Genomic DNA, 25,928 nt, shown 5'->3' with positions numbered 1-25,928 from the left:
GGACAGAGGACAGGAGGGCAGAGGACAGGAGGACAGAGGTCAGAGGACAGGAGGACAGGAGGACAGGAGGACAGGAGGACAGGAGGACAGGAGGACAGAGGACAGAGGTTAGAGGACAGGAGAACAGGAGGACAGAGGACAGAGGACAGAGGACAGGAGGGCAGAGGACAGGAGGACAGGAGGACAGGAGGACAGGAGGACAGAGGACAGAGGACAGAGGACTAGAGGGCAGAGGTTAGAGGACAGGAGGACAGAGGACAGAGGACAGGAGGACAGAGGGCAGGAAGGCAGAGGACAGGAGGACAGAGGTTAGAGGACAGGAGAACAGGAGGACAGAGGACAGAGGACAGGAGGGCAGAGGACAGGAGGACAGAGGTCAGAGGACAGGAGGACAGGAGGACAGGAGGACAGAGGACAGAGGACAGGAGGACAGAGGGCAGGAAGGCAGAGGACAGGAGGACAGAGGTTAGAGGACAGGAGAACAGGAGGACAGAGGACAGAGGACAGGAGGGCAGGAGGACAGAGGTCAGAGGACAGGAGGACAGGAGGGCAGAGGACAGGAGGACAGGAGGACAGTGGACAGAGGACAGGAGGACAGAGGACAGAGGACAGGAGGACAGAGGGCAGGAAGGCAGAGGACAGGAGGACAGAGGTTAGAGGACAGGAGAACAGGAGGACAGAGGACAGAGGACAGAGGTCAGAGGACAGGAGGACAGGAGGGCAGAGGACAGGAGGACAGGAGGACAGTGGACAGAGGACAGGAGGACAGAGGACAGGAGGACAGAGGGCAGGAAGGCAGAGGACAGAAGGACAGAGGTCAGAGGACAGGAGGACAGGAGGACAGGAGAACAGGAGGACAGAGGTCAGAGGACAGGAGGGCAGAGGACAGGAGGACAGAGGACAGAGGACAGGAGGACAGAGGGCAGGAGGGCAGGAGGGCAGGAGGGCAGAGGGCAGGAGAACAGGAGGACATAGGACAGAGGACAGGAGGGCAGAGGACAGGAGGACAGGAGGACAGAGGACAGGAGGAAAGAGGACAGGAGGACAGAGGGCAGGAGGACAGAGGGCAGGAGGACAGAGGACAGGAGGACAGAGGACAGGAGGAAAGAGGACAGGAGGACAGAGGGCAGGAGGACAGAGGACAGGAGGACAGAGGACAGGAGGAAGGACTAATACTGACTGTCTGTGTTCTTCAGTCTTTATAAACTTCACTGTCAGGAATATGATTTATTTTATTAACATTTTAGATTTGGTTCCAGTGAGATATTAAGGAGTTTATATGGTGACTTTGCTGTTGTAAACATTTCTGTTGCTGCTCTAGAAACAACATTTAGCCTAGTTATATATAAAATACAGTATATAATGGTGGTACTTGGAGAGCCAAATATTTTCTGAGATGGTACTTGGTGAAAAAAGTTTGAGAACCACTGATGTAGGATATTACTACTGACATTCATGTAATAGTACATCACAACGTCTGCTGTATTAGCCGTGTTTACTATGTGTTATTTGCATTTTAACGCCAGGTGTGAACAGTCAACTTGTGATCCGATCACTCAGGACGCATGTTAATACCAAGTCTGGAAAGGGCCTTAGACATCAAGTTGAATCATATTGTGCAATCTTAAAATGCACTTACCATGTTCCAATGTCGTGAAATTGCCTGGGGAAACATTGAAAGAAATTAGACTACATTTTGAATCCTCTCACTTCAAACTTCAGCTCAATAAAATTTACAGTATACACATTTAAAAGGATCTCTTTTACATCTTCCAATGATTTCAGACAGTGTACTCACTTGTTGTCTGTTTAATTTAATGTTAATAAAATGTATCAGAATTCACAATTATGTAGGATATCACTACTGACATTCATGTAATATTACGTTACAACGTCTGCTGTATTAGCCGTGTGTTTACTACGTGTTTATTTGCATATAGAGCGGGGAAGTGAGATCCGATCACAAGTGGTCACTGGAGACGCATTCTAACTCCAGGTGTGAACAGTCCACTTGGGATCCGATCACTCAGGACGCATGTTAATGCCAAGTCTGGAAAGGGCCTTAGACATCAAGTTGAATCATATTGTGCAATCTTAAAATGCACTTACCATGTTCCAATGGCCGGAAATTGCCTGGGGAAACATTGAAAGAAATTAGACTACATTTTGAATCCTCTCACTTCAAACTTCAGCTCAATAAAATTTACAGTATACACATTTAAAAGGATCTCTTTTACATCTTCCAATGATTTCAGACAGTGTACTCACTTGTTGTCTGTTTAATTTAATGTTAATAAAATGTATCCGAATTCACAATTATGTAGGATATCACTACTGACATTCATGTAATATTACGTTACAACGTCTGCTGTATTAGCCGTGTGTTTACTACGTGTTTATTTGCATATAGAGCGGGGAAGTGAGATCCGATCACAAGTGGTCACTGGAGACGCATTCTAACTCCAGGTGTGAACAGTCCACTTGTGATCTGATCACTCAGGATGCATGTTAATGCCAGGTCTGAACAGGGCCTTAGACATCAAGTTGAATCATATTGTGCAATCTTAAAATGCACTTACGTTCGGCCAAGGCAGGTGCTGACCCGACTGATGTTGACTGGATTGTCGTTGATGTTGACTGGAGGCGTGTAAAGGTGGTAGAGCCCGCTGGGGAAACATTAAAAGAAATTAGACTACATTTTAAATCTTTTATTAAACAAACTTCAGCTCAATATAATTAACAGTTTACATATTTAAAAGGATCTCTTTCACATCTAATGATTTCAGCCAGTGTACTCACTTGTTGTTGTTGGTGGTGGTGTTGTTGTTGATGTTGTTGGTGGTGGTGTTGTTGTTGTACTCTGTGCAGCACATGAGGCCAAACACCCAGCAAACAGGATCAGCAGCAGCATTTTAAAGCTTTATTCCAAAAAGAGAGTGAAATCTATAGAGGAGAAGTGTTCCCTCTGCTTCCACGGAGTCTCTGGCTGCTTTTGTTCCGTAATAGGAACTGATACCCTTACGCAGAGGGTGTGGCAATAAATATAAACAACAACAAGTGTTCCTCCCAGAACAATTATCTGTGCTGGTAGCAACAGCTAAAAGAAAACATGTACTGTTCAATGAAATTGACTTTCACTGAAACTATGAAATTAAGTTTCGATTTAGTTTAAAACAACTAAAAACTAAGTGTGGCAGCAAATTCTGATGTATGTAAACAATAGCACATGAGATATTTTTTTGATACTTTTTATTGAGATGTCTTTGAGTTACATTTTTAAGACACAAACAAAGAGCATAAAAACAAAATCAGAAAAGAAAAAAAACGAGAAAAAAGTTTGTTTGTCTATCTACACATCGTGGGCACATCCAGTCTTTTTTTGTGATAATCAAGTCTTCCTTTATGCAACATTAGAATTACATTAATAAATATAACAACTATAACTATTATTAGAAATCAATTATCACAAAACAATGACAAATATTTTCCAGAAACCCTCACAGGTACTGCATTGAGCATACAAAATATGCTCAAATCATAACATGGCAAACTCAAGCCCAACAGGCAAACAACAGCTGTAAGTGTGAAATCTTGTTCTTTATCCACATCAGTAAATAAAGTATGATAATAAATCATTACTTGTTCTTTAACTTTCTGCTGCTGCTGCTCGCAGCGCTGGAACGTCTGGAAGTGGTGAGAGGAGGGGAGGTCACGGTCAGATCCAGACCCACTTCCACAGTCTTCAGCACGGGGGAGGAAAGTGCAGAGGCCCTGGGGCTGTTGCTGGCTGAGGATTCAGGAGCCCTACAGTACAAAGAGACAACAACAAGCGGCATAAGAAAGTCTCCAATCATCTGCACGATAGAATACACAGGGTGACATATTTTTACATTTTTATTCATACAGATAAAGACAAGCGAATATCTTATTCAACTGGTTATATTCCATTGACACAAGCTGTATTCAATTATTTTTCGCATGCACACTTTTATGATCAGTAGTATAGTTCAAACTCATGACCATCAGACAACAACTCTGGAGAAGAGGTTTTATTAAGAATTGATCAAGTCTGACCTGAGAGAGGCAGAGCTGCGGGCAGAGCTCATCTTGGAGCTTCGATGGCTGGAAGGAGTTGAAGACGGAGATGGAAGAGACAGATTGGCCTGATAGAAAGAAAAAAAAAGTTAAGCCATTTTTCTTTTTGCAACTCCATAAACCCCATAAATGACAGTAAAGAACAGCCTGTCCAACAACCATGCCGTGTCAATTGCTTCATAGACTTTAGACTTTTTTGTCCCACAAAGGGAAATTCTTTTCCACAGCACTGTACTTGTCAGACACCAATACAGACAACAGCACACAGTAACACAGTAACAGCAATACAACAGCGATAACGACAGAAACTTTGCGGACAGCAGTACACGCTCAGGCCTATTCAGCAATGCCTGTTGTTTAAGGCGGCTATGACTGCAGGTATCAAGCTTTTCCCGAAGCAAGCCCTATTGCACCTGAATGTTTTGTACCAGTGCCCAGAGGCATTGTGGTGAGGTGGTAATTGAGTGGGTGTGTGATGTCCTGTGCTATTGAGACTGCAATGTGTGCAATGGCTTTGTTGTTTAGTTCTGTGATGTTGGGTGTGGGGAGACCAATTATCCTGTCAGCAGTGTTGGTTATGTGTGTGAGTTTTGCCCGGTTAGTGACGGATAACATGTGAAAAAAAAGCAGGTGGAACAGTACAGTAGGATTGGATGAATGATGCTCTGGTACAGCAGTAGGAGGAGATGGGGGGCAACATAAAGTCCTTTAAGTTTGCGGATGACTGATAGTCTTTGGTGGCTCCTTTTTTGAATGTGTGCTGGTCAAACCTGAGTTTATTGTCCAGAGTCACTCCTTCATACCTGCAGGAAGTATGTCTCCAACACTGATCTGAGGTCAGGTTTGTCCTCCATGGCCTCATTCAGTATCTTGTCGATGCTCTTATTGAATTCTTTCAACTCCCTCAGCTTAATGTCCTTCTCCTCAAATGTCTCAGTCTTGGTGCTTTTTTCCGAGCGGATCTCCTTGGTCAGCTTAGAGCACTAGCAGACAGAGAGGACAACACAAACTTAAAATGTGATTATAATGACTACTAATATTTGTAGTCACACACCATTCCTCCTGTATTAACTGCTCACTCCTGTGTTTAGAAAAAGTGTGACAGGTAGACATCAAACCTGCTTTGTGGCTCTGTCAACCTTCTCCTGCTGGGAAGTGACTTCTTTGCTCAGTTTGCCAATCAGTGACTGTTTGTGCTCCATCTTGTCTTTCTCCACCTCCTCTTCTTGCAGCAGACTCTCCAAGGTATCGTTCATGTCCTGCAAATGGAGAGCGACACACACACACACACACACGCGCACACACACACACACACACACACACACACACACACACACACACACACACACACACACACACACACACATACACACATAAGCACGGCAAGGCACAGAGGCAGATTCTTGCCAGGTCAACTTCACTGGATGACTCAGAGCTGTTGAGTGAGTTTATTCACGACCCAATACTCTCGCAGGGACACAACTAAATAATACAACAAGCTGCTTGTAGAATACTGAAGAGGACAGTCAAGAATAAAGAGAGATAGTGCTTTAGTGCTTCATGAAAAATGGTAAATAAAAAAAATATATGAAGAGTATATATTGAAAGAAGGCAGGAAATGTTTGAGATTATTTCTTACAGTATTTAATGTGGCAAGATAGCCCATAAGAATCAAAATAATTCGGGCTGTCAAAGTTAACGCGATAACACGTTAACGCAAATTCGTTTCAACGCCATTAATTTCTTTAACGCATTAATGCAATCGATCTTTCGGAGGTTGTAGCGGGCTCAATTTTAAAGCTAGAGTGAAGATACCATATGAAACTAGAAAACCTAAGGACCAACCATGGCGTGGCCTTTTTCAAAGGGGTGAAAATGGGTTCTCTGGGTACCCACGAGTCTCCCCTTTACAGACATGCCCACTTTATGATAATCACATGCAGTTTGGGGCAACACATAGGCAAGTCAGCACACTGACACACTGACAGCTGTTGTTGCCTGTTGGGCTTGAGTTTGCCATGTTATGATTTGAGCATATATTTTTATGCTAAATGCAGTACCTGTGAGGGTTTCTGGACAATATTTGTCATTGTTTTGTGTTGTTAATTGATTTACAATAATAAATATATACATACATTTGAATAAAGCAGCATATTTGTCCACTCCCATATTGATAAGAATGTTAAATACTTGACAAATCTCCCTTTAGGGTAGATTTTGAGCTGATAAAAAATGTGTGATTAATCGACAGATTAACTATGGACCATCATGCGATTAATCACGATTAAATATTTTAATCGATTGACAGCCCTAAAAATATATTGCGCTGTTAACTGGGTTGGGTTATAATAAAATAAAAACCTTAAGATACAATAAATAAAAATGATTTGTATTTAGTGCAGGTTTGATTTTTACTTTTTCGGCGTTAGCTTGCTTGTAAAAACTTTAGTGAAGAGGAAGTGGGAAATAGTCAACTGGGAAGTTTTTTTTTAATTACATTTCACAAAAGTAAAATTTGGAGCTTGTGATGCTGCAGTGATTTCCTGATTACATAATTGATCAATCAGGAACTTATTGGTCCTTTTCACATCACACATTTGGACATGTGTAAAAACAGGTGTCATTAATCAAATTAATTATGGGCCCATTAATGTGTCACAGCCATTCCAGTAAGACAGCATGCACAACACCAGCGCCCCGGCACACCTAAATGAAGCAGGGCTATAATTAGTGTTATCATTTACACCTGTGATTACCCTGCAATGGCTGCTGTGAGAAGGGCACATTGTATTCAGTTCGACACTGGCTATAAATAGTAATAACCTGTAAGTCCTGTTGGAGCTCCTGAACTTGTCTTTTTTTATACTTCAGCGTCTCTTCAACCGCCCTCAACTGCTCTTCCAGCTTCACTTTTTCCTGGTGCTCTGGACCTGAAACAAAATGACTAATTAACATGTGATCAATGACAGCTGCTCTATTCGTTTTAATGGCCAAAGAGGAAAAACACACATAAATCACTTCCTGCTGATGATCCCTGATAAGTGTGATTTAGTTTCATCCTGTCTACCTGGTCATACGTACTGGATTCGTTTACTTTGTTGAGGGATTTGCAAAATTCTGAGTTACTGTTGTCGAACAAGTGATTGGTGTTCTCCAGAGCTCTGTTTTCCAGCTCCATCTTGCGGATTGTAGCATCCAGATCGTCGCCCTTCAACTTGAGCTCCTCTTTCTCTTGTGCAGTCTGATGAAGAGCACACAGCAGTGATTCAAAGTGCTGGTGTTCTTCAGCTTCAACAGACTCTGTGGGTAACACGGTGGCGGTCTTTAAAGACCTCTTACCTTTGTGATGTAGTAAGCCTGCGATTTCTCCTCTTCCCCCTCAGGAGCTGCCATCGAAAGTATCACAATCTCAAAGCGTTTCTTCATTATGTCGATCTTGGACAGTTTCTCGTTCAGTTCAGCACTAACACAGAATCAATCGCTAAATATAGTGATTTTTTTTGGTAAAAATCTCAAAATCATGCAAGTATGATATGAAATACTGAGAGCAACATTTTATCTTTTTATACAATAGTCGGTTATTTGAGCAAAGACTGCTGGAAAGTGAGATTTGGCGGTTTTTTTTTTACCTGAGTTTCTGTCTCTCCTGCTCACTGATCTTGAGCTGCTGGCTGAGCATTTTCCTGTAGGCCTTGACCTCTTCCTCCCTGTCCTTTATGGCTTTCTGCAGCTCCAGCTTCCTCTTCTCCTGGGACAGCATGCTGCCCGCCTCGTTGTACAGCAGATCCCTCATACGCTTGACCCCCATCTTCATGATGTTGTGCTCCACCATGTTGTCCTGATGAGGAACAGGTGAGGTCAACACAGTGTATGGTTTTGTTCTGCATGCAGATGGTGCTCATTTCCAGATACATGAAATAATGTCAATCGTTTTAAGTAAAACCCTTGAAAACATCATTAGCTGAGTGATGACGTCAGCTATTGGGTATCTGGTGTCTACAGATACAGCTGATATGGGGTTGATTGCTGAGCAGCTTGCATTGACGTCCTAATTGTGAGAATTAGAGCTGTAACTAACAATTATTGTGATTGTAAAACTATATACTAATATGTTTTTCATTATTCAGTTCAACAATAAAATGTTAATACAGAAAATACAGAAAATTAACTGACAACGATTTGGATAATTACTTGTTTAAAGGAATAATTCAACATTTATTGGCTTCCTTGTTGAGAGTTAGATGAGAAATTCAATACGAGTCTCGTGTCTGTACAGTGAAGCTGAAGCCACCAGCCTGTTAGCTTAGCTTAGTCGTTAGCTTAATCTGTACAATAACCAAAGTGTAAAAACAACATTTCTGGATACAGAAACATACTCTGGACCAAAGGTACGCTGCTTCCATGACTTAATGCCAAACATTTGCTGGTTCCTGCATCTCAAATGTGAGGATTTGTTTTATCCTTATCGCTCTCTCTCTGAAATGACCTGAGATTTTTTAAAGCCTGAAAACAGAGCCGTGAGGAGGTGCAGAAGTCTAGTTATCGCTCAGAACACTTGAATTACAACATGCTGAAAGGTTATTATGGATTTTTTGCCCAATTCTGCCTAGTGCCACTTTAATTGATGAATGAAATGAATTGTAATTATTACAGCCATATGTACTGTATCTCCATCAAAAGGATCTTAACATAAAATGGTTATTACTTATTTTGACTGACCAAAAGTCACAACAGTGTAAGCTATTCAATTTAATTATATGAAAAAGAGAGAAAAAAAAGATTTTCTTTCACATTTTCACAGTTGAGTTTCTGTAACCACTAAATGTTTGACATTTTTACTTGATTAATTACAAATAATTACTTCAGCAATAAGGAGAATAACCTTCCAAAGTGAGATATAACCTTGAATCAAACTTTGCGGAAAAAACCCCACTTGTGTTTGATCTCCTAAACACAATTTGAACACATTAAGTCCACCTGAAGTGATTTCATGATGATGCTATGGCATCAGGTAGTTACCTGCTTCGTGAGCCTGAGTCTCTTCAGCTCCTTTTCATTGGTGTTACAGAGTAACAGAGTGTCTTCCACCTTGTCAGTCAGATTTGTCTTTAGAGCCTTTGACTTTTCCATCTCTTTCCTTAAGTAGCGAATATCATCCTGTCAGAAACAACGACATGAGTGAGATGGAATTATTTCACTGGTTGAGTGTGTGAAAAATGCAGAATAGTGCATTAAGGTAACAAACAATCAGACTGACCTCAGAGTCTTTGAGCGCGTTGGTAAGCATGTTGGCCGTCTCCTTCTTCTCCTCCAGAGCTTTCTTCAGCTCAGCCAACTTTATGTCTACCATTTGTTTTTCATCTGACTTAATGTTGCCTTGCAGCCGTGCCAGCTTTCTATCCAGGCCTATCATCTCGGTGTCCTACGCAATGCAGGAAAATGAAAGGAAAATCTGAATGAATGTATTGGTATTGCAGATTCTAGCACCAGACTAGGGAAAGCGGTGTAGTGTGAGTGCAGAAGGTCACATTTGTGTGTGTGTTTTTTGGTTAGCGTGCCTGTTCAGTCGCGATTATCTGCTGTCTTGCTAATTCCTGCTCCAGTTTTCTGAGCTGGCTTTTCAAGCTGCTGATGGTGGATTTGTTCCTCGAAACCTGGCCAATAGAGTTCTTCTCGTTTGTCTTGAGGGCCTTCAAACGCTCTTTACGACAAAAAAGCTCCTCCCTGCAGTCTCGCAGCTGGACATCCAACTCCTATAGCAAAGCACAGGCAGAAACCGGGTTACACAGTAGTACAAAGCTATATCATTTTGAGCACAATAAAAAATGGCCTTGTCATGTATATGTATCACAGATTCCTAAAACGCATTTTTATTAGTGCAGTGTGGGGGCACACAGTGAAAGTGGGTGTCCTCTAAATTCAGATTTAGTTTCAGAGTTAGTTTAATTAGTAGATAATGTGTTTGCATTTTTACAGCAAAGAGAACTGTTTTTTACTGTCTCATTTTTGATTGATGGTCAGTTCTAGTGTTTTTTTAGGAAAATACTAGCTGTTAATCATAATAAAAATAAATGATATATTTGGTAACACTTTATATAACCATTTTTATAACCATCATTAATAAATTATAAATTGATAGTCAATTAAACTTCAGTTATTTTGCTGTTAACAAACAAGCAAAATAAGAGCAAGAAAATGGATGGATGGATGGATGGATGGATGGATGGATGGATGGATGGTCAGCCTGCTTACCTTGATCGCGTTTTCCTCGTCCTTGAGGAGCCGGTCCATCTGTGCAGCTTTCTCCTCCTCACTAAGTGCGGTCACCACTTGCAGCTTCTCTTCCAGTGCAACATTGTAGGCCCTGGCCTTCTTGAGTCTACAACAGACACACACACACACATGTACAGACAGAGCTTTCGTAATAAAGCTAGAGTGGTCATTTTTGCAACAGGCACATGTTGTGAAATTCCACTGACTTGTCATTGTTATTCTGGATGTCTTCCTTCATTCTGGATATGTGGGATGTCATAGACTCCACGTCGGAGGTTGATTTGTCCAGTGTGCCTTTGCAAGCATCCAGCTGCAAGACACATGAGAATCAATTCCCTCACTCTTATAATGGTACAATTGGAACACTCTTTGAGCACACATTGAGCTGTGCCCACAACTGAAAGTATTTTGACAGTGAAGCTGTAGGAAATCTGTTGTAAGCTACAATATATTTGAGTGCAAGCATACAGTTTGACTAGAAGCAGAGCTAATCCAAGCGGAAGCAGAGGCTATTTGAGTGTGAGGACAGCGTTTTGAGGGAAAGCATTACAAAATGTGAAATCAATAAGTCGTGCGCTCAAATTGAAAGACCAGGCTCTTGAATAAAGATAGGAAGAAAGCTCCATAACTTTGGTCACCAGAAAATACTTTCAGTTGTGGGCATAAAAAGTTTGGTATTTCAAAAGCTTTGAGAATCTGACCTCGTCCTTCAGCCTGCTGCAGTTATTCTCCTGCTCTTTCAAATCCTGCCGCAGCTTTACAGCCTGTCGGTTGGCCGTCGTTATCTTCCTCTCAGTTTCCTTGTTGTTGTTCATCTGAGTATCCAGCAAGTGCTTCCTCTCTGTGATGGTGCCCTTCCTCTCCCTGATGTCCTGGTTGGCTTGGGCAAGTAGCTGGATGTATGAAGGAACAAGACAGGAACACTTTTTACTGAGTGTACTGTTCAGCGTGCGTTCACATTCTCTTGGTTTTATTGTTCAGAGGTTTATATGCTTTGAGTCAGCACGTCTTTTATCGACAGAAGTGCAAGGTCCCAGACTTTACCAGAGCTGTCTGCTGCATCTCTGTGTCTCGTTGCTTCATCTGCTTAATGGTGTTTTCCCATTGGTGGATGAGCTGCTGTGTCTCCAGTTGGGCCTGCTGCAAATTTTCTGTAGTTGTATCCAAAGCAATCTGTTCGGAAAGCAGAAGAAAAAGTGTATTCTCGTAGACAGTGACAGTCTGTGGCTTAAAGATTTTCAACCATATGAACAGTGAGATTGTAGAGCGCTTTCTTAACAGTACCTGTGTGGATATAGTCTCAGTCAATTCTTTGTCAAGTGCTTTGTGCTTTTCACTGGCCTCCACTGTCTTCTTCTCTATAGCCAGAGTGAGAGACTATATTGGGAGAGATTACTGTTAGCTCAGGATGAGTCTGAATTGTAAAGCAGTTTATTTAGTTGGAAACAGAATAGGTGTACAGCCTGTTATTTAATACAGCTCTTCTCTCCTCACCTTGATCCTCTGCTCATCTTGCTGGGAGTACTTGATGATGGCCATTGTGTCCGCATCTTTGCGTGCCGATTCCTCTAAAAAGGCCTTCATGGTCTGCTGGTCCCAGTCCGTCTCGTTCCTAAACTCCTCCAGCTTCTGTTTGGCCTTGAAGATATGATTCTGAGGATACCGACAAAGGTTAAGTAGCACATTTTTGGCACCAAGAGCTGTAGTTTTTTCTGTGTTATATGTTGTGAATGGTATAGACCTCTTGAATGTTCCTCCTTTCTGCTAAAGCTCTATGGTCATTCTCCTTCCTAGCAATTTCCTGTGTCAGGCGACCCGTCTCCCTTTCTGCGAGGGCGGTGAGGTGTTTCTCCAACTCTTCTTCTCTTTCCTTTGCCTTGCACAGAGCCTGCGTGCAAAAGGAGAAATTAACGATACACACCCTGACACTATGGCTATAACCCGATTACCAGAAGAGACACACACACACCTGTCTGACACACAATAAATATACATACAACGTATTCTGATTAGGGCTGTCAATCGATTAAAATATTTAATCATGATTACTTGCATGATTGTCAATGATTAATCGCGATTAATCGCAAATGAATTGCACATTTTTTTATCTGTTCAAAATGTACCTTAAAATGAAAGTATTTAATACTCTTATCAACATGGGAGGGGACAAATATGCTGCTTTATGCAAATGTATGTACAGTATATATTTATTATTTGGAATCAATTAACAACACAAAACAATGACAAATATTGTCCAGAAACCCTCACAGGTACTGAATTTATCATTAAAAACATATGCTTAAATCATAACATGGCAAACTGCAGCCCAACAGGCAACAACAGCTGTCAGTGTGTCAGTGTGCTGACTTGACTATGACTTGACCCAAACTGCATGTGATTATCATAAAGTGGTCATGTCTGTAAAGGGGAGACTTGTGGGTACCCATAGAACCCATTTTCATTCACATATCTTGAGGTCAGAGGCCAAGGGACCCCTTTGAAAATGGCCATGATTCTTCAGCTATAGCTTTAAAACTGAGCCTGCTGCAACCTCAGAAAGATTGACTTTCGTTAATGCGTTAAACAAATTAGTAGTTAAAACGAATTTGTGTTAACACATTATCACCGTGTTTACTTTGACAGCCCTAATTCTGATATACTCACCTCAGTATTTTCCAGCTCTTGTTTAGCATTTTTGAGGAATTCGGTCATTAGCTGCTTTTGATCCTTGTTTCTCTCACACTTGTTTTCCAGTCGCGCCAACTCCGTCTCTTTTCTACAAATCTGTTGTTGAGGAAGACATCAGATTAAAAGCATAGCATACTGTATATGACATACAGTCAGCAGGTTTGTTTTTGTGAGCTGTCTTGCATGGTTTTGCCCGTCACTACATGCAGTTACAAACATTTGTCTTGTGACACATGAACAGATTCACCGCTTACCTGCAGCACTTTGTCAGTTGCCCCTTGTGTGTTGACGTAAAACTCTACATCTTGTGAAACCCAGGTATTAGAGTCATGCGGTCTAGATGCTTACAATGTAGTTATTACAATATGGTTTCATTGTAGAGCATTATATAATACTAAGAGATTTTGATAGTGTGCCACATGACTTGGAATCTATAAATTCCATTATTTGAAGTAAAAAAAAAAAAGAGTTCAAAAGTATGTATACAAACCGATAAACATTTGTACCAAAGGAATCACTAATTTTCTCACATTTAAAAAGCTTTTATCTGCCAGTTTTTCAGTGTTAATTCTGAGTCCATTTCTTAACAATGTTGCATGATGTTTAATTTATAAGAAGAAGAAAAAATGTTTGTATGGGAACCTTTTCCCTCATTTATTAAACTCAGTAGCTCACATTAACCATGAGGTCACACACAAAAAATATCTATGATTTTTTTTATTTGAGGGTGTCCCCAGCAAAAAGGGTAATCATTTATTTTCACTAGTTACTTTTGGACAGGCCCAAAACAGGTGATAGTGGTTGGCTACCTGGGAGCCACAGTTCCTCCAGCAGCTGGAAGAGCCTGAATGATGAGACTTCTGAGCAGGTGTAATAAAAAATCTACTAACAGTCTTCCAGCCAAACGCTCTCCATAAGGTTGAGCTCGATATCTTCCATTGAAATTCACAATATTGTAACCAAACTTCTTCAGGAATGCAGCTATTAGTTTCAGGTTCCCATTTTTGTTTCATGCAGGTGGTGCTTGCTAGGACCACACAATTTTAACAGGCATACACATACACAGCACTATCAGTTACTCCGTTCCCATCATTAAAATAAACAATTACATTATTAATGTCAGCAATAATAATGATTCTTCACTCACCTCTTCTATCAGAGCCTTGTTTCCAGCGTTAGGTTCAGGGATAGCAAAGCGCTCATCCCAGGTCATCTCCGATAAAAGCGTATCAATAATACTCGCCATGTTCCTGCACTGTTTCACTATAAGCCTCTACAAAGTTATAAAAGATGAATTTAAAGTTATTATTGATTTTAATCTACTGCTGCTGCTGTTGGTTGTTTCTCTGTCTCCTCTTTGCTGTTGCTAAGTGCTGTCTGTTGTCAGTCGCCCCTAGCAACCGCACGTTGCCATGCTGTCACCACAAGGAGGCAGCGCGAGGCTAGAAAGAAAGATGCAAAGACGTCACCTCAACGTGAAAGATGTTGATCTACACACAACACAGGTAATACTCAGAGGTAACTCCAAACGTATTATACCAGGGGTCTGAAACCTGCTGCTCCGGAGCCAAATGCAGCTCTTTAGCTCCTCTCCAGTGGCTCCCTGTGGATTTTTACAAATGGAAATGAATAACTGTTTTTTGTTTACATTTTCATTTTTATTTATCATTGTTGTAGGTCTATGGTACGAGGGCCACATTGAGGGAAAAAATAAATCTGAGATTTTGAGAATAAAGTCATAATATTACGAGAATAAAGTCAAAATATTATAATGTAGTAATTTAACGTGCTATTTTCTTTTTTTCTCATAGAGTTATGACTTTATTCTCTTAATATTACGACTTTATTTTCATAATATAACGACTTTTTCCTTTTAATATTATGACTTCATTCTCATATTAAAATTTTTTTCTCATAAATGTATAACTTTATTCTTGTAATATTATGACTTTATTCCCATAATATTACAACTTTTTTTCTTGTAAAGTTATGACTTTTTTCTTATAATATTATGACTTTATTCTCATAATATTACAACTTTTTTTTCTCGTAATATTATGACTTTATTCTGGAACTCAAATATTTTTTTGCTCCCAATGTGGCCCTAATAGTCCGTAGTACATTTGCACTTGGGCCCTCAGTGCATTAGACTTATATACTAAACTGGAAAAAGAGAGTTCGGAAACTTATGTTTGGTGGATTATTTCTCTGTTGTTACAATGCTAATGGTCATTGTATTTTACATAGTTGGAAAGCCTGTTTATTTACCTTCACAATGATGTCCAACTTGTAAGGATCATGCATTTGTGGGATGAGCAGCACAGCTGATTATGTGGGTAGCGCCCAAGAAAAATTTGCCAAAATGCTCTGCCAATGGTAAACAGCAAATTTTTCTTGGGCGCTACCCACATAATCAGCTGTGCTGCTCATCCCACAATTGCATGATCCTTACAAGTTGGACATCATTGCGAAGGTAAATAAACAGGCTTTCCAACGATGTAAAATACAATGACAACTAGCATTGTAACAACAGAGAAATAATCCACCAAACACAAGTTTCCGAACCTTTTTTTTCCAGTATACTATAAACTGTGGTACCTTCATCACAATGCTCAAATGTTTTGCAGCTCCCGATTTTTTTCTTATACATAAGTTATACAGACTTCTCCAAGTTTGCCAATCATAAACCATGAACTCTACTAAGTCATTCAGAGAAAAGCATTTGTATTGCAGTGAAAGGGACAAAGAAGTCTTCCATTTTTTATTGCATTGGACATAATTAAGGCTGTCCTGAATACCATTTTTTGGGCTTTGAAGCTTCGTGTTCATGTTCTTTTGTCTGTCTGTCTCCTTCCCCCCGTTTCAGTGCCTTCACTGCACTACTGTAAACACACGCACCTCTACACACAACTAACAGCGATATCCGTGTGAGAATAACTAATAATAATTCATGTAGGATATGAATAATGTTGTGGGATTATTCCTTCTTTCATGGGCTATTTTGGGATTCATACATTATAATTACATACTTACATAAAAAACAAACAAAAACGAAGCATTCGATTACTGATTTGGAGGTCGATTATCATGACAACGGTCGAAGCTTCGAAGCATTCGGGTTGGCCCTTGACATAATTTAACTCAAAACATTCTTATGATTTATTTAAGAATTCATACAGGCCCTAAATCATAATCTAAAGTATTCACTAACCAGGGGTTACTGAGGATGACTTCTACATGACTTTCTTTTTTTATACAGAAACACACAGAAACTTGGCAGCTTTAAAGATACCAAATTGAAACATTTATTTTATCTTTAGACATTTGTGTTTAAACAAACAGCATTATGCTTAAAAAATTACAATCAATGTTTTATACTGACTTGTCGCACAAATGTATCATAAAACAAAATCAGGAATGCACACGAGTATTAAAATTCAATATTTAAAGAACGACACCCCCTCGCGAACCCTCGTGTTTAGATTACAATTCAAAAGTGTGTCTATCTACCTGCTTTTGAGCGGAGCCCAACCACATCAATGAACCGTGTGGGCCAAGATGGTGACTCCTCTCTCGTTGGCTTGAGCGCACACAAAAAGCCCAATACTTTAGATAAAAGTTCCAAACCACCACAAGTTGACCGACAAAGAGATATGCCTTTTTTTATATATGTAAATACACACACACATATATAAAGTCTCTGCTGTGTAAAATATTTCAGTCCTGAGGGTTGAAAAGGCAACATAGTTCTCAGCTCAGTGCGGTCCCCTTGTCCTCCGTTCACTGCGCTCTCCGGTTTTTAGAAAACTCTCACGGATGTTCCTTTAGTGAGAGCAGCTCTTAAACTGCCGTGCTTCTGGTCCCGATGTGTGGTCGTGCAAACTCCACAAAGTCGTCGATAAGGACAGGCCATGCGCCTGTTGAACAAACAAACAAAACAAATTAAATGAATTGACTGCACATGGATGAATACATGATTATGGACTAAAACCTGGACTGAACTGATATTCTAATACGGTGTGAAGCCAGTAGAGCCACTTAATCTAATGGGTTGTAAAGGAACAATTACAGGTAATGGGCGTTTGCATGCACACAGTGATAAATGGGTTCACTTTCAGCTGAGTGTCTGTACAAACCTTCCTCATCATAATTCGACATGTCATCTGTGATCATTGTGCTGAAGTCTAGTAAGAGGTTCCAAGTGTCCTTAGGAATTGATCTTTTGTGGTGCTCCTGCAAAAGACGTAGGGCAAAGTTGAAAAAAAAGTTAATGAGAATTAACAATATTTGCATTTTTAGAGTAATCTTGAGTGTGATTATCAACTTACAACTAAAAATTTGTTCCACAAGTCCAGGAACTTGAATTTTCCAGCCAGTACTAAATTCCAATATGCAATTGCCATTTCTAAATCTGTGAGAGAACCAGAAATAGGTCAACATATGTTCAACAAACAGTTGATGATGATAAGCATTAAAAGTTTCTTACCCAAACCTTTCTGGCCAGGATTCTTTGCAAAATTAAATGTAAACTGGTAAAAGTCCTTAAATTTCCCTTGGTCCTTTAACTCTTGATCCATCTTCGGCAGCTGAGCTTTTAGCTTGTCTATGCTGTCACACCTGGGGAAACACAAAGCAGACCGTTGTGTAAAGAAAAGTACATTTGTCTTTGTTTGTTGTAAAACTAAGCATTTCATAAGATGCATCTGCGTGTAAACTCAATTAAGTATTTTGGTTTATATTTGACATCTTCCAAACAAAGCCGAGAACCTCTATAATGATTAGGGATGTCACGAGAAACGATACTTCGGTACCAAGTCGATGCCCAAATTCTAAAAAAGTGACAGTACTCTTTTTCTACAGTACCGAAGGTACCGTACGATGCCTGTAACGGTCATTAGTAGTAATGTGACAGTAAGAAAAAATTTTCCACCGGTTAATAAACTTGTGACAACACCGGTGTTACTGATTACACCGGACATTTTACAAGAAAGATTACGGTCAACATGTGCAGAGCGCTGACTCTGATCTGTACCGTCGGGTGGCGGTGTGTCTGGCCTCTCTGGTAGCGCTTTTGCTGCGGGGGTCAACTTGGCGCCGCTGCTCCGTGCACACCGCCTGTGACGGCTTCATCCACCTCACGGCGATTACCTCATTAACATTATGGTTCCCTTATAGCATTGGGATTAAACGTGAAATATCGGTGCGTTTGCTTTTCGCTTCGACAACAAATCCTCTGCCTTCTGCTCCTACTCCTGCTACTATGGGCTGACGGACCAGATGCATTCACGGTCAGTATGTAGTGTCCGTCGTCTGACAATTGATTAACATTGATAACATGCCACTGATATGCCAAAATGAACAAAATTGGTAAATTCTTTTTATTTATTACTTAAAGGCTATATGCCTCTGTTTTTTGTAATGTTCAGATGTTTTTAATGAATGAGTGCGTGTTAAATTACATGGGATTTATTGTTGTTTTTTTACCGTGGTATTGAATTTGGTATCAAGAATCGTGGAAATTCACTGGTATTGGTATCGAATACTAGATTTCTGGTACCATGACATCCCTAACCTCTATACTGATGAGCATGTTTTGTGGCACCCTGTAATGTATGTGTACATAGAATATTATGTAAAGCATAGTGACTCTGTGAGTTTGATGATAAAGTCCACTTTGCAGAGTACCGAGAAGGAGTATCAGGATTGTTTGTACCATTTGAAAAATACATTCTCACCCCTGTTCTGCCATGCCATCCATGAACTCCTGTTTTGAAAACTCGCACTGTGTTGCTGCCCTGAACTTCCAGGCTATGAGGAGGACACTTATACTGGCTGGGTCCAGAGCCAGGTCGTCACAGAACTGTTGGATTCCATCAATGCCGATCTTGTTGTCATCATGGGGATCTAAGTATAAAAAGTGTGAATAGTGCTTCGATCAATTACTTCACAGCCAAATGGATTTTTTTTTCAATTAACAACACTCAAAATGTTCAGTGTTGCACTGTGTGATTTATTCCTTCACTGTCTATAACAGGGGTCAGCAACCTCTACTATCAAAAGAGCCATTCTAGGCAAAATTTTAAAAAAAAATCTGTCTGGAGCCGCAAAACATTTGATTATTGTGATGATGGTAACACAGTTTATAGTCTAAGTATATAGTATATAAGTCTAATATAGTGAGGGCCAAAGTGCAAATGTACTACGGAGTATTAGGGCCACATTGAGGGAAAAAATTCTGAGATTTCCAGAATAAAGTCATAACTTTACCAGAAAAAAAGAAAACACGTAAAATTACTACTTTATTCTCATATTACAACTTTTTTTCTCGTAAACCTATGACTTTATTCTCGTAAACCTATGACTTTATTCTCGTAAACCTATGACTTTATTCTCGTAAACCTATGACTTTATTCTCGTAAACCTATGACTTTATTCTCAAAATCTCAGATTCATTTTGTTCCCTCAACGTGGCCCTGATACTCAATTGTACCATCGTACCATAGACCTACAACAATGATAAACAAAAAACAGTTATTCATTTCCATTTTTAAAAATCCAAAGGGAGCCAATGGAGAGGGGCTAGAGAGCCGCAGGTTGCAAACCCCTGGTCTATAACATCTGTAACAAGCTGAAAATAACATTTACTATTGTATACTATTATAAATATATTATCTTATACTATAAAAAAAATATATATTAAAAAGGCTTTCCATACCTCTATATCTGTTGTACAGCTGATCGAGCCTCTTCTTGTCTAAGGCCCCCTTTAGATTTGAAACATAGGGCTCTGGATTCTGGAAAAACTTGTCAGTGGCAACATCTAGTTTCCAGTCATTCTGTGACAGACAGGTCAGTGCGGTCTTCTCATTGGATTGTGTGAAAATCATGAACTGACGAACTTTATCCTTCTGTGAGGACTTCAGCTTGTTCTGCAACAAACCATAGAAAAACACTTGTTGCAATAACACACATATAGGCAAGGAAAGGCAGCTTTATTTGTATAGCACATTTCAGCAAAAGGGCAATTCGAAGTGCTTCACATAAACATTCAAGAACATTGTGACAAAATGCAAAAGAACATTAAGACATCATTAAAACAGTTATAAAAACATTAAATATTAGAAAATAAAAACAAGCTAAAAATGAAAGCTAGGATCGAAGCTAAAATAGAATATAACACACAAGAGTAAAGGCTCTAGTGCAGTATAAGATCATTATCTAGTTTAATAAAAGGCAGCAGCAAACCGAAAAGTTTTAAGCTTTCAATTTAAAAGAACTCAGAGTTGGAGTTGGTCCTACAGGTTTCTGGGAGCTTGTTCCAAATATTTGGTGCATGAAAACTGAACGCTGCTTATGCATGTTTGGTTCTGACTCTGGGGGACACTAAGCAGACCTGATCCAGATGACCTGAGAGGTCTGGATGGTTCATAACATAGCAGAAGTTCAGAAATGTATTTTGGCCCTAAACCATTTAGTGCTTTGTAAACCAGCAGGAGTATTTTGAAATCAATTCTCTGAGAGACAGGGAGCCAGTGTAGAGACCTCAGAACTGGACTGATATGATCCACTTTCTTGGTCTTAGTGAGGACTCTAGCAGCAGCTGTCTGATCCATTTTTTAGGAAGACCAGTAAAGATGCCTTTACAGTAGTCAAGTCGGCTGAAGATAAATGCATGGACTAGTTTTTCCAAATCCGACTGAGACATCAGTCCTCTAATTCTTGCTATATACTTCAGGTGATAGTAGGCTGTCTTTGTAATTGTGTTATACACTAAAGTAAAGAACAGCAATAGAGAAATCAACCATATTTAGTAGTTGTCTAAAAGCTGCATTTTTCAACTGCCATGACTCTTACAATCCAACATTTCTCAAAATAACGACGAAGGGGTAACATTGGGCTAGATAAGATAAGATAAGATGAACCTTTATTAACCCCTGGAGGGAAATGCAGGTGTCAAAGCAGCAACATCAGCAAACAGAGTGAAACACAGGAGATGTATAAAGGTATACACAAATTATAAAAACAATAATAGAGATATAAAAGATACAGAGTGAATGGGTGAACATAGTGTGTGCAGTGCGTCAATAAATGAATGTAGTTTGTGCAATAAATAAATGTAATATGTACATATGTGCAGTCTATAAAGTGGTATATAGGATGTATAGTGTAAAGTAAGTGTAAAGTGCACCAGTGGTTAGAGTCCTAGATGGTTGCAGATAGTGCATGTTTACAGTTCTCATATGGAGGATAAACACAGAACTGAATGGTTCACACATTTTAAAAAACAGCTAACTAGCAACAACATGCTCTCCTCCTCCTGACAGCAGACACCGACCTGCAATGTGTTGACTGGCTGGCTACTATCTTTACATATCTTTACATTTATGATGAACATTGAACAAGCAAGCTAAGTCATAACCATCCTGTCAACAACAAACACATATCTGCTGCAGTGTGTGTAATGTTAGCTAATTGTGTTGTTTGTCAGTTGGCTTAAAAGCTAGCAAGCTTAGCTAGCTAACTAGTGAGCTAGTTAGCTTAATGCTAACATCGTTTGTTTTCATGATATAAAGGAAATATAAGGTCATTATCGCATCTTTTTTAACTATATCAGTCACTCCAAAGTAATAGTTTATGTTTGCGAGCACTGTTTATATTTGCATCACGGTTCCATGAGTGTAAAACTACCATTTCTCACCATGTTTGTCTTTGCCCGACTCCCTTTCCGCCCATCCAGCTGGCTAATGCGTGTAAAGCTTCACCAGTTACGTAACAAGTACTTCCGGTTGAAGCATCGTGTGTTACAAAATAAAAGCATAAAATTGGTCCCTCTTTGATTATGCCATATCCTAGAATTAATTTTCTGCACATTTTGTGTACTTCTTTTTGTTGTTTAGCTTTTGTTGTATTTTTAAAATTATGTTAGGTAAGATTTTTTTTGTTGTTGTTTTTTTTTTCTCCTGGGGTTTGGGGTGGAGGTCCTTTGTATAAGCCTGTGGCTTCTTGACCTCTCCTGACACATTTCTTGTTTTATTTTTTTCATTGACTGGATTTTGTGCAGTTTTATATATGTGCAAATAAATAAATAAATAAAAATAAAGTTGATGTCAAGTTAAATATGTCACTTTTCTTACACAGCTCAAAAGACAGAGACCATGGGGGGGCAGATGGAATGGAGCCTGATGGTGTCATCGAGGTAAGTACACGATAAAGTGACATTAGTCACTTTTTTTACTTCTGAAATTACACGTTCATAGACTAAGCTACTGGAGTTACCCTGCACTATACTCATTTTTAACAGTCTCTTCCTCACTATATTCACTTTTTTAATAGTCCTGTCTATCTATCTATCCATTCATCCATCCATCCATCCATCCATCCATCCATCCATCATCTATCTATATATCTATCTATCTATTTATGTCATCAAATTCTTTGATTTTCTAGTCATTACCTAACACATTATATAATTGTATTGTAAAGTGAAATAAGACTTTATTAAAGTTTGAGAGTTCTGAGATGAATTTGGATATAATAACAAGTGTGCTCTTTTATTTTGAAGCAACTTGTCGGAAGTGACTCAAGAATTCATGAACATAAGCTCCTTCCTCCATGTCCAAACCTATCAGACGCGTGATCAGACGTCGATCTGGATGTTTAGAGCAGCTGTAAAAAGATTTCAGAGCAAATGGAAGTCGTACAGACACAGGTTTGTACCTTGGGTTGTACTGAACCTGTCTAAAAATGAGAAAACTCTGCGGAAGGTGACGGAGCGCTCCAAAGACAAGCTGGTCCCAGATGAGGAGGTTTCTCAAAGCCTGCTGCGGCTCTTCAGACTTCTGCTCGGGAGGAGTCATCATGGGGAGCTCCGAGCAGCTCAAACTCACACACAGGTAACAAGTGAAGAAGACCAGTATGGAGGAAATCCAGGGAGTGGAGATGATGCCATGTTACAGTCTCTGGGATTCTGCATTGACAGGAAACTCAGCACTTTGCCCTCAGCAGGAACTGGAGTGTTTGTCACCAGAGGATGTGTACTCAAAGGAGCTACAGTGGCCATGTACCCTGGAACAGTCTACCAAGCCTATGAGCCAATTCTCCTCCAGTCCATCAGAAACCCTTTTGTATTCAGGTGCATTGATGGTGTCTTGGTTGATGGAAATGATAAAGGCATCTCCAAAATGGTGTTCAAGTCATGCAGTGGCAGGGACAGAATGGGGCCTTTCATGATGAGTGACACCAGCTGGCTGACCTCCAGTCCACAGAACCCACTTGCTGTTGGTCAGTACGTGAACAACTGCTCCAACGAGTCGCCCGCCAACGTGTGCTACCAGGAGTATGACGTGCCGGGCAAATTTCCCATCCAGCTCCGCCAGTATCTGCCTAATGTCAACTACAGCCTTGACACACAACAGAGGCCTCTACGCTGTGTTGTCCTTGTATCACTCAGAGACATTGCAGCAGGGGAGGAACTCTTCTCCAACTACTTCACCATTGTGCATTAGAGTCAAAGTACAATCTGCTGTTCTGCTTTGGTGTCAGAACTGAAGAAAATATACATTTTTTAAAATTCAAACAATATCATTGTCTGTCTTCCTATGGGAAAAATAATGTTCTCTCTTTGTACACTCAGTATTGCACTGCAATAAATGCAAATCATGTCTTGTATTGATTACTGTAATATGCAAGAAAACAAACTGCTCTTATTTGACAGTGTTGAAGGGTATTGTAGGAATATACAGGCCACATAGGACCTGCATGTTCCATACCTGCACAGTGGTGGCAGTGGCGTGTCCAGACTTTTTTCACTGGTGTGGCCCAAGTTGGCCACTGATTTGTGCAGGGTCAGAATAGCATTAACCTATATGTATAGTATACATTTTTTTTGTCTCCTCCATTCATATCAACTTTTAGAAGTCGACCGATAGGGCGTTTTACAAACTATTACTATCTGCAGAACTGGACTCCCGATGGCTGCGCAGCCTCCACCAGTCAATTTTTCATTTTTTCTTCCAAATAATCCAGCCATGTAACTAGCCATTCATGAAATTAAATTGCACATTTTAGCATCCTCTTTACCCTGGGAATATGCACGATTTGAACATTAATGGTAAGAGTGGCATTTAACAGTGTAACGGGACGCGCAACAGAAGTAATCCTGGTCAGTCATAAACTACAGAACAGCGCATCGCCAATTGTAAATAAATAAATAGAACATATTCCAATGATGTAATCCACCAAATCACAATTCAGGATGTTCTGTTACAATGTAATCCATGAAATTACACTTCAGGATATTCTCTTAGTAACGATTAAATTTAGAGTGACAAAAAAATGCAACATTGTATGCAAAAGTAGCTGACAGGGCTGCTGCAGGAGTAAAGCACGTCATGCCACAAACTGTGATAAAGGAGTAATTCACTTTTTATATAAGATTATTATTGTAGCTTCTTTGATGCTACTTGAGTTGTGTCTGCTGAATTATATAATGTTTAAGCATTTTTCTCTAAATATAGGCCAGAAAGCTTCTGCGATGATAATCATTTGTTTCTAACTTTAGGAAAATTAACTTAATCTGAAAGGTTTTATTGGAACAGCAATCTTAAGAAAACAACTGCAGTATCACTTTAAATAAATAAAAATCATTATTAAAGTGCAATTTAAATCATGCATGTATATTTTAATATATATTGAATAGCCTACATAAAAGTAGGCTACATTTCTCTCTGTTATAGCTAAGATTTGCTCATTTATGACAGTGTTGATTTTCCTTTTTTTCACGTGGGGTGATATCGCAAGATTAATCGTCTTTTTCTTGCACCAAACTATCGTTATTATAAAACTCCACTATCAGTTGACCTCTATTTAATTTAATTACTAACATTACAGTATCTTACAGCTTCTTACATTCCTGTGTTTAAACTAAGGTCCTGCCTCTGACTGGGCAGATAGCCAATCATTGTTTAGGATAATCGGGTTGCACCTAGGTGGCCAATCAGGTGTCAGGGATGGCCACCCGAGGCCGCTCCCTGGACACGCCCCTGAGTGGTGGAAGAGGTATTCAAGTCCTTTACCTAAGTAAAAATACTGCAATTTGAAAGTACCCCATTACCAGTAAAGGTTCGGCATTCAAAATGTTAAATGGCAAATTATCAGCAAAATATACCAAAGTATTTTATTTTATACATTTAAAAATATGTACTAGTTTCAAGTTTCTTAGTTATTTATTATCAAATGCACAAAAATTACAAGCAGTTGTTTAGCTCCCTCCAACAATGCTAATTAAATATGTATAAAGGAAAATCTGCAGACACATGCACCCACTGTTAAATGGGTTCTTAAACAGAAGAGGGTGCAGGTCCTGCAAGTATTATGAGTAATTCAGAAGCCGACTCTTTCAAAATACCAAACGATGGCAACAGGGGTGAGGCCCCAGACACACAGATGGCTGGAAGTTGGAGAACAGGGAAACACAAGAAGAGTAGGCCTATTATACATCATGTTGTTATAGTGTAATGAGGATTAGTGTGAAAATGAGAGAAAGCAGAGCAGAAGCTCTTTTATGTCAATTGGGAGTTAATCAAGTCCAATAGTGGAAGATTACAATATCATGTCTGGTGTCAACAAGGAAACCTTGCCAAAATTGTGTCACATAAAGACTGGTGAGACAAGTTTGTCTGTCCAATCAGGTTTGCTTGAGGATGTGCAACAATACCAGGATTCTCTCTGCTCCACTTCTGTCAGTACACAACCCAGTTAGATATGAGAGGAGTTGTTTACTTGTCATTTACTGTTTTAAAACCGGTCTCCAAAATTATGTTATTATCTGAAAGAAAGGGTATTAAGCATCCTGCAATTTTGATAAGCAGTTG

General features: G+C 39.8%; 4 protein-coding genes across 7 annotated transcripts in view; 2 read left to right on the top strand and 2 right to left on the bottom strand.

The window, feature by feature from the left end:
- The window catches only part of LOC141776868 (phosphatidylinositol 4,5-bisphosphate 3-kinase catalytic subunit alpha isoform), a 172,516-nt gene that overhangs the window by 62,327 nt on the left and 84,261 nt on the right, over nt 1-25,928 (top strand). The gene's annotated exons all lie outside the window — the stretch shown is intronic.
- On the bottom strand, nt 3,235-14,448 carry ccdc39 (coiled-coil domain 39 molecular ruler complex subunit). 3 transcript variants are annotated; one of them, XM_074650692.1, is made up of 20 exons: nt 14,204-14,448; nt 13,033-13,152; nt 12,110-12,256; nt 11,863-12,021; nt 11,653-11,745; nt 11,413-11,541; nt 11,070-11,261; nt 10,575-10,678; nt 10,348-10,474; nt 9,654-9,848; nt 9,353-9,517; nt 9,115-9,252; nt 7,725-7,933; nt 7,435-7,558; nt 7,177-7,336; nt 6,919-7,025; nt 5,214-5,354; nt 4,899-5,078; nt 4,075-4,163; nt 3,235-3,804 (listed from the first exon to the last, which is right to left on the bottom strand). In XM_074650692.1, the coding sequence occupies exons 1-20, from the start codon at nt 14,300-14,302 to the stop codon at nt 3,636-3,638; spliced, it is 2,847 nt and encodes a 948-aa protein (XP_074506793.1). In that variant the 5' UTR covers nt 14,303-14,448; the 3' UTR covers nt 3,235-3,635. The 3 variants fall into 3 exon arrangements, with proteins under 3 accessions (XP_074506793.1, XP_074506795.1, XP_074506794.1); XM_074650693.1 differs by lacking the exons at nt 3,235-3,804; nt 4,075-4,163; nt 4,899-5,078; nt 5,214-5,354 and adding an exon at nt 6,625-6,801; XM_074650694.1 differs by lacking the exons at nt 9,115-9,252; nt 9,353-9,517; nt 9,654-9,848; ... (7 more) ...; nt 13,033-13,152; nt 14,204-14,448 and having other exon boundaries at nt 7,435-7,481; nt 7,725-7,779.
- Nucleotides 16,338-21,881, bottom strand: dcun1d1 (DCN1, defective in cullin neddylation 1, domain containing 1 (S. cerevisiae)). Its single transcript, XM_074650690.1, has 7 exons — nt 21,755-21,881; nt 19,772-19,985; nt 18,792-18,960; nt 17,543-17,673; nt 17,385-17,467; nt 17,193-17,289; nt 16,338-16,973 (listed from the first exon to the last, which is right to left on the bottom strand). The coding sequence occupies exons 1-7, from the start codon at nt 21,755-21,757 to the stop codon at nt 16,897-16,899; spliced, it is 774 nt and encodes a 257-aa protein (XP_074506791.1). The 5' UTR covers nt 21,758-21,881; the 3' UTR covers nt 16,338-16,896.
- Nucleotides 22,183-23,722, top strand: setd9 (SET domain containing 9). 2 transcript variants are annotated; one of them, XM_074650688.1, is made up of 2 exons: nt 22,183-22,252; nt 22,619-23,722. In XM_074650688.1, the coding sequence occupies exons 1-2, from the start codon at nt 22,212-22,214 to the stop codon at nt 23,559-23,561; spliced, it is 984 nt and encodes a 327-aa protein (XP_074506789.1). In that variant the 5' UTR covers nt 22,183-22,211; the 3' UTR covers nt 23,562-23,722. The 2 variants fall into 2 exon arrangements, with proteins under 2 accessions (XP_074506789.1, XP_074506790.1); XM_074650689.1 differs by lacking the exon at nt 22,183-22,252 and having other exon boundaries at nt 22,712-22,949; nt 23,036-23,722.

This window comes from Sebastes fasciatus, chromosome 11, assembly GCF_043250625.1.
Source record: "Sebastes fasciatus isolate fSebFas1 chromosome 11, fSebFas1.pri, whole genome shotgun sequence".
NCBI classification, from domain to species: domain Eukaryota; kingdom Metazoa; phylum Chordata; class Actinopteri; order Perciformes; family Sebastidae; genus Sebastes; species Sebastes fasciatus.
The sequence above is the reverse complement of the archived record's forward strand: the minus strand, read 5'-3'. Positions and strand labels throughout refer to the sequence as shown.

What these genes read in the sequence shown, in the direction of transcription:
- ccdc39 (XM_074650692.1), bottom strand. Translation starts at nt 14,302, where the DNA reads ATGGCGAGTATTATTGATACGCTTTTATCGGAGATGACCTGGGATGAG. An exon ending in GCAGCAGGCTGAAGGACGAG is followed by an intron (nt 10,679 to 11,069) that starts GTCAGATTCTCA and finishes TGTGTCTTGCAG; the next exon opens with CTGGATGCTTGCAAAGGCAC. An exon ending in AGATAATCGCGACTGAACAG is followed by an intron (nt 9,518 to 9,653) that starts GCACGCTAACCA and finishes TGCATTGCGTAG; the next exon opens with GACACCGAGATGATAGGCCT.
- dcun1d1 (XM_074650690.1), bottom strand. An exon ending in GCTGTACAACAGATATAGAG is followed by an intron (nt 18,961 to 19,771) that starts GTATGGAAAGCC and finishes TTTTATACTTAG; the next exon opens with ATCCCCATGATGACAACAAG. An exon ending in TCCTGGCCAGAAAGGTTTGG is followed by an intron (nt 17,468 to 17,542) that starts GTAAGAAACTTT and finishes GTTCTCTCACAG; the next exon opens with ATTTAGAAATGGCAATTGCA.
- setd9 (XM_074650688.1), top strand. Translation starts at nt 22,212, where the DNA reads ATGGGGGGGCAGATGGAATGGAGCCTGATGGTGTCATCGAG. An exon ending in AGCCTGATGGTGTCATCGAG is followed by an intron (nt 22,253 to 22,618) that starts GTAAGTACACGA and finishes TTTATTTTGAAG; the next exon opens with CAACTTGTCGGAAGTGACTC.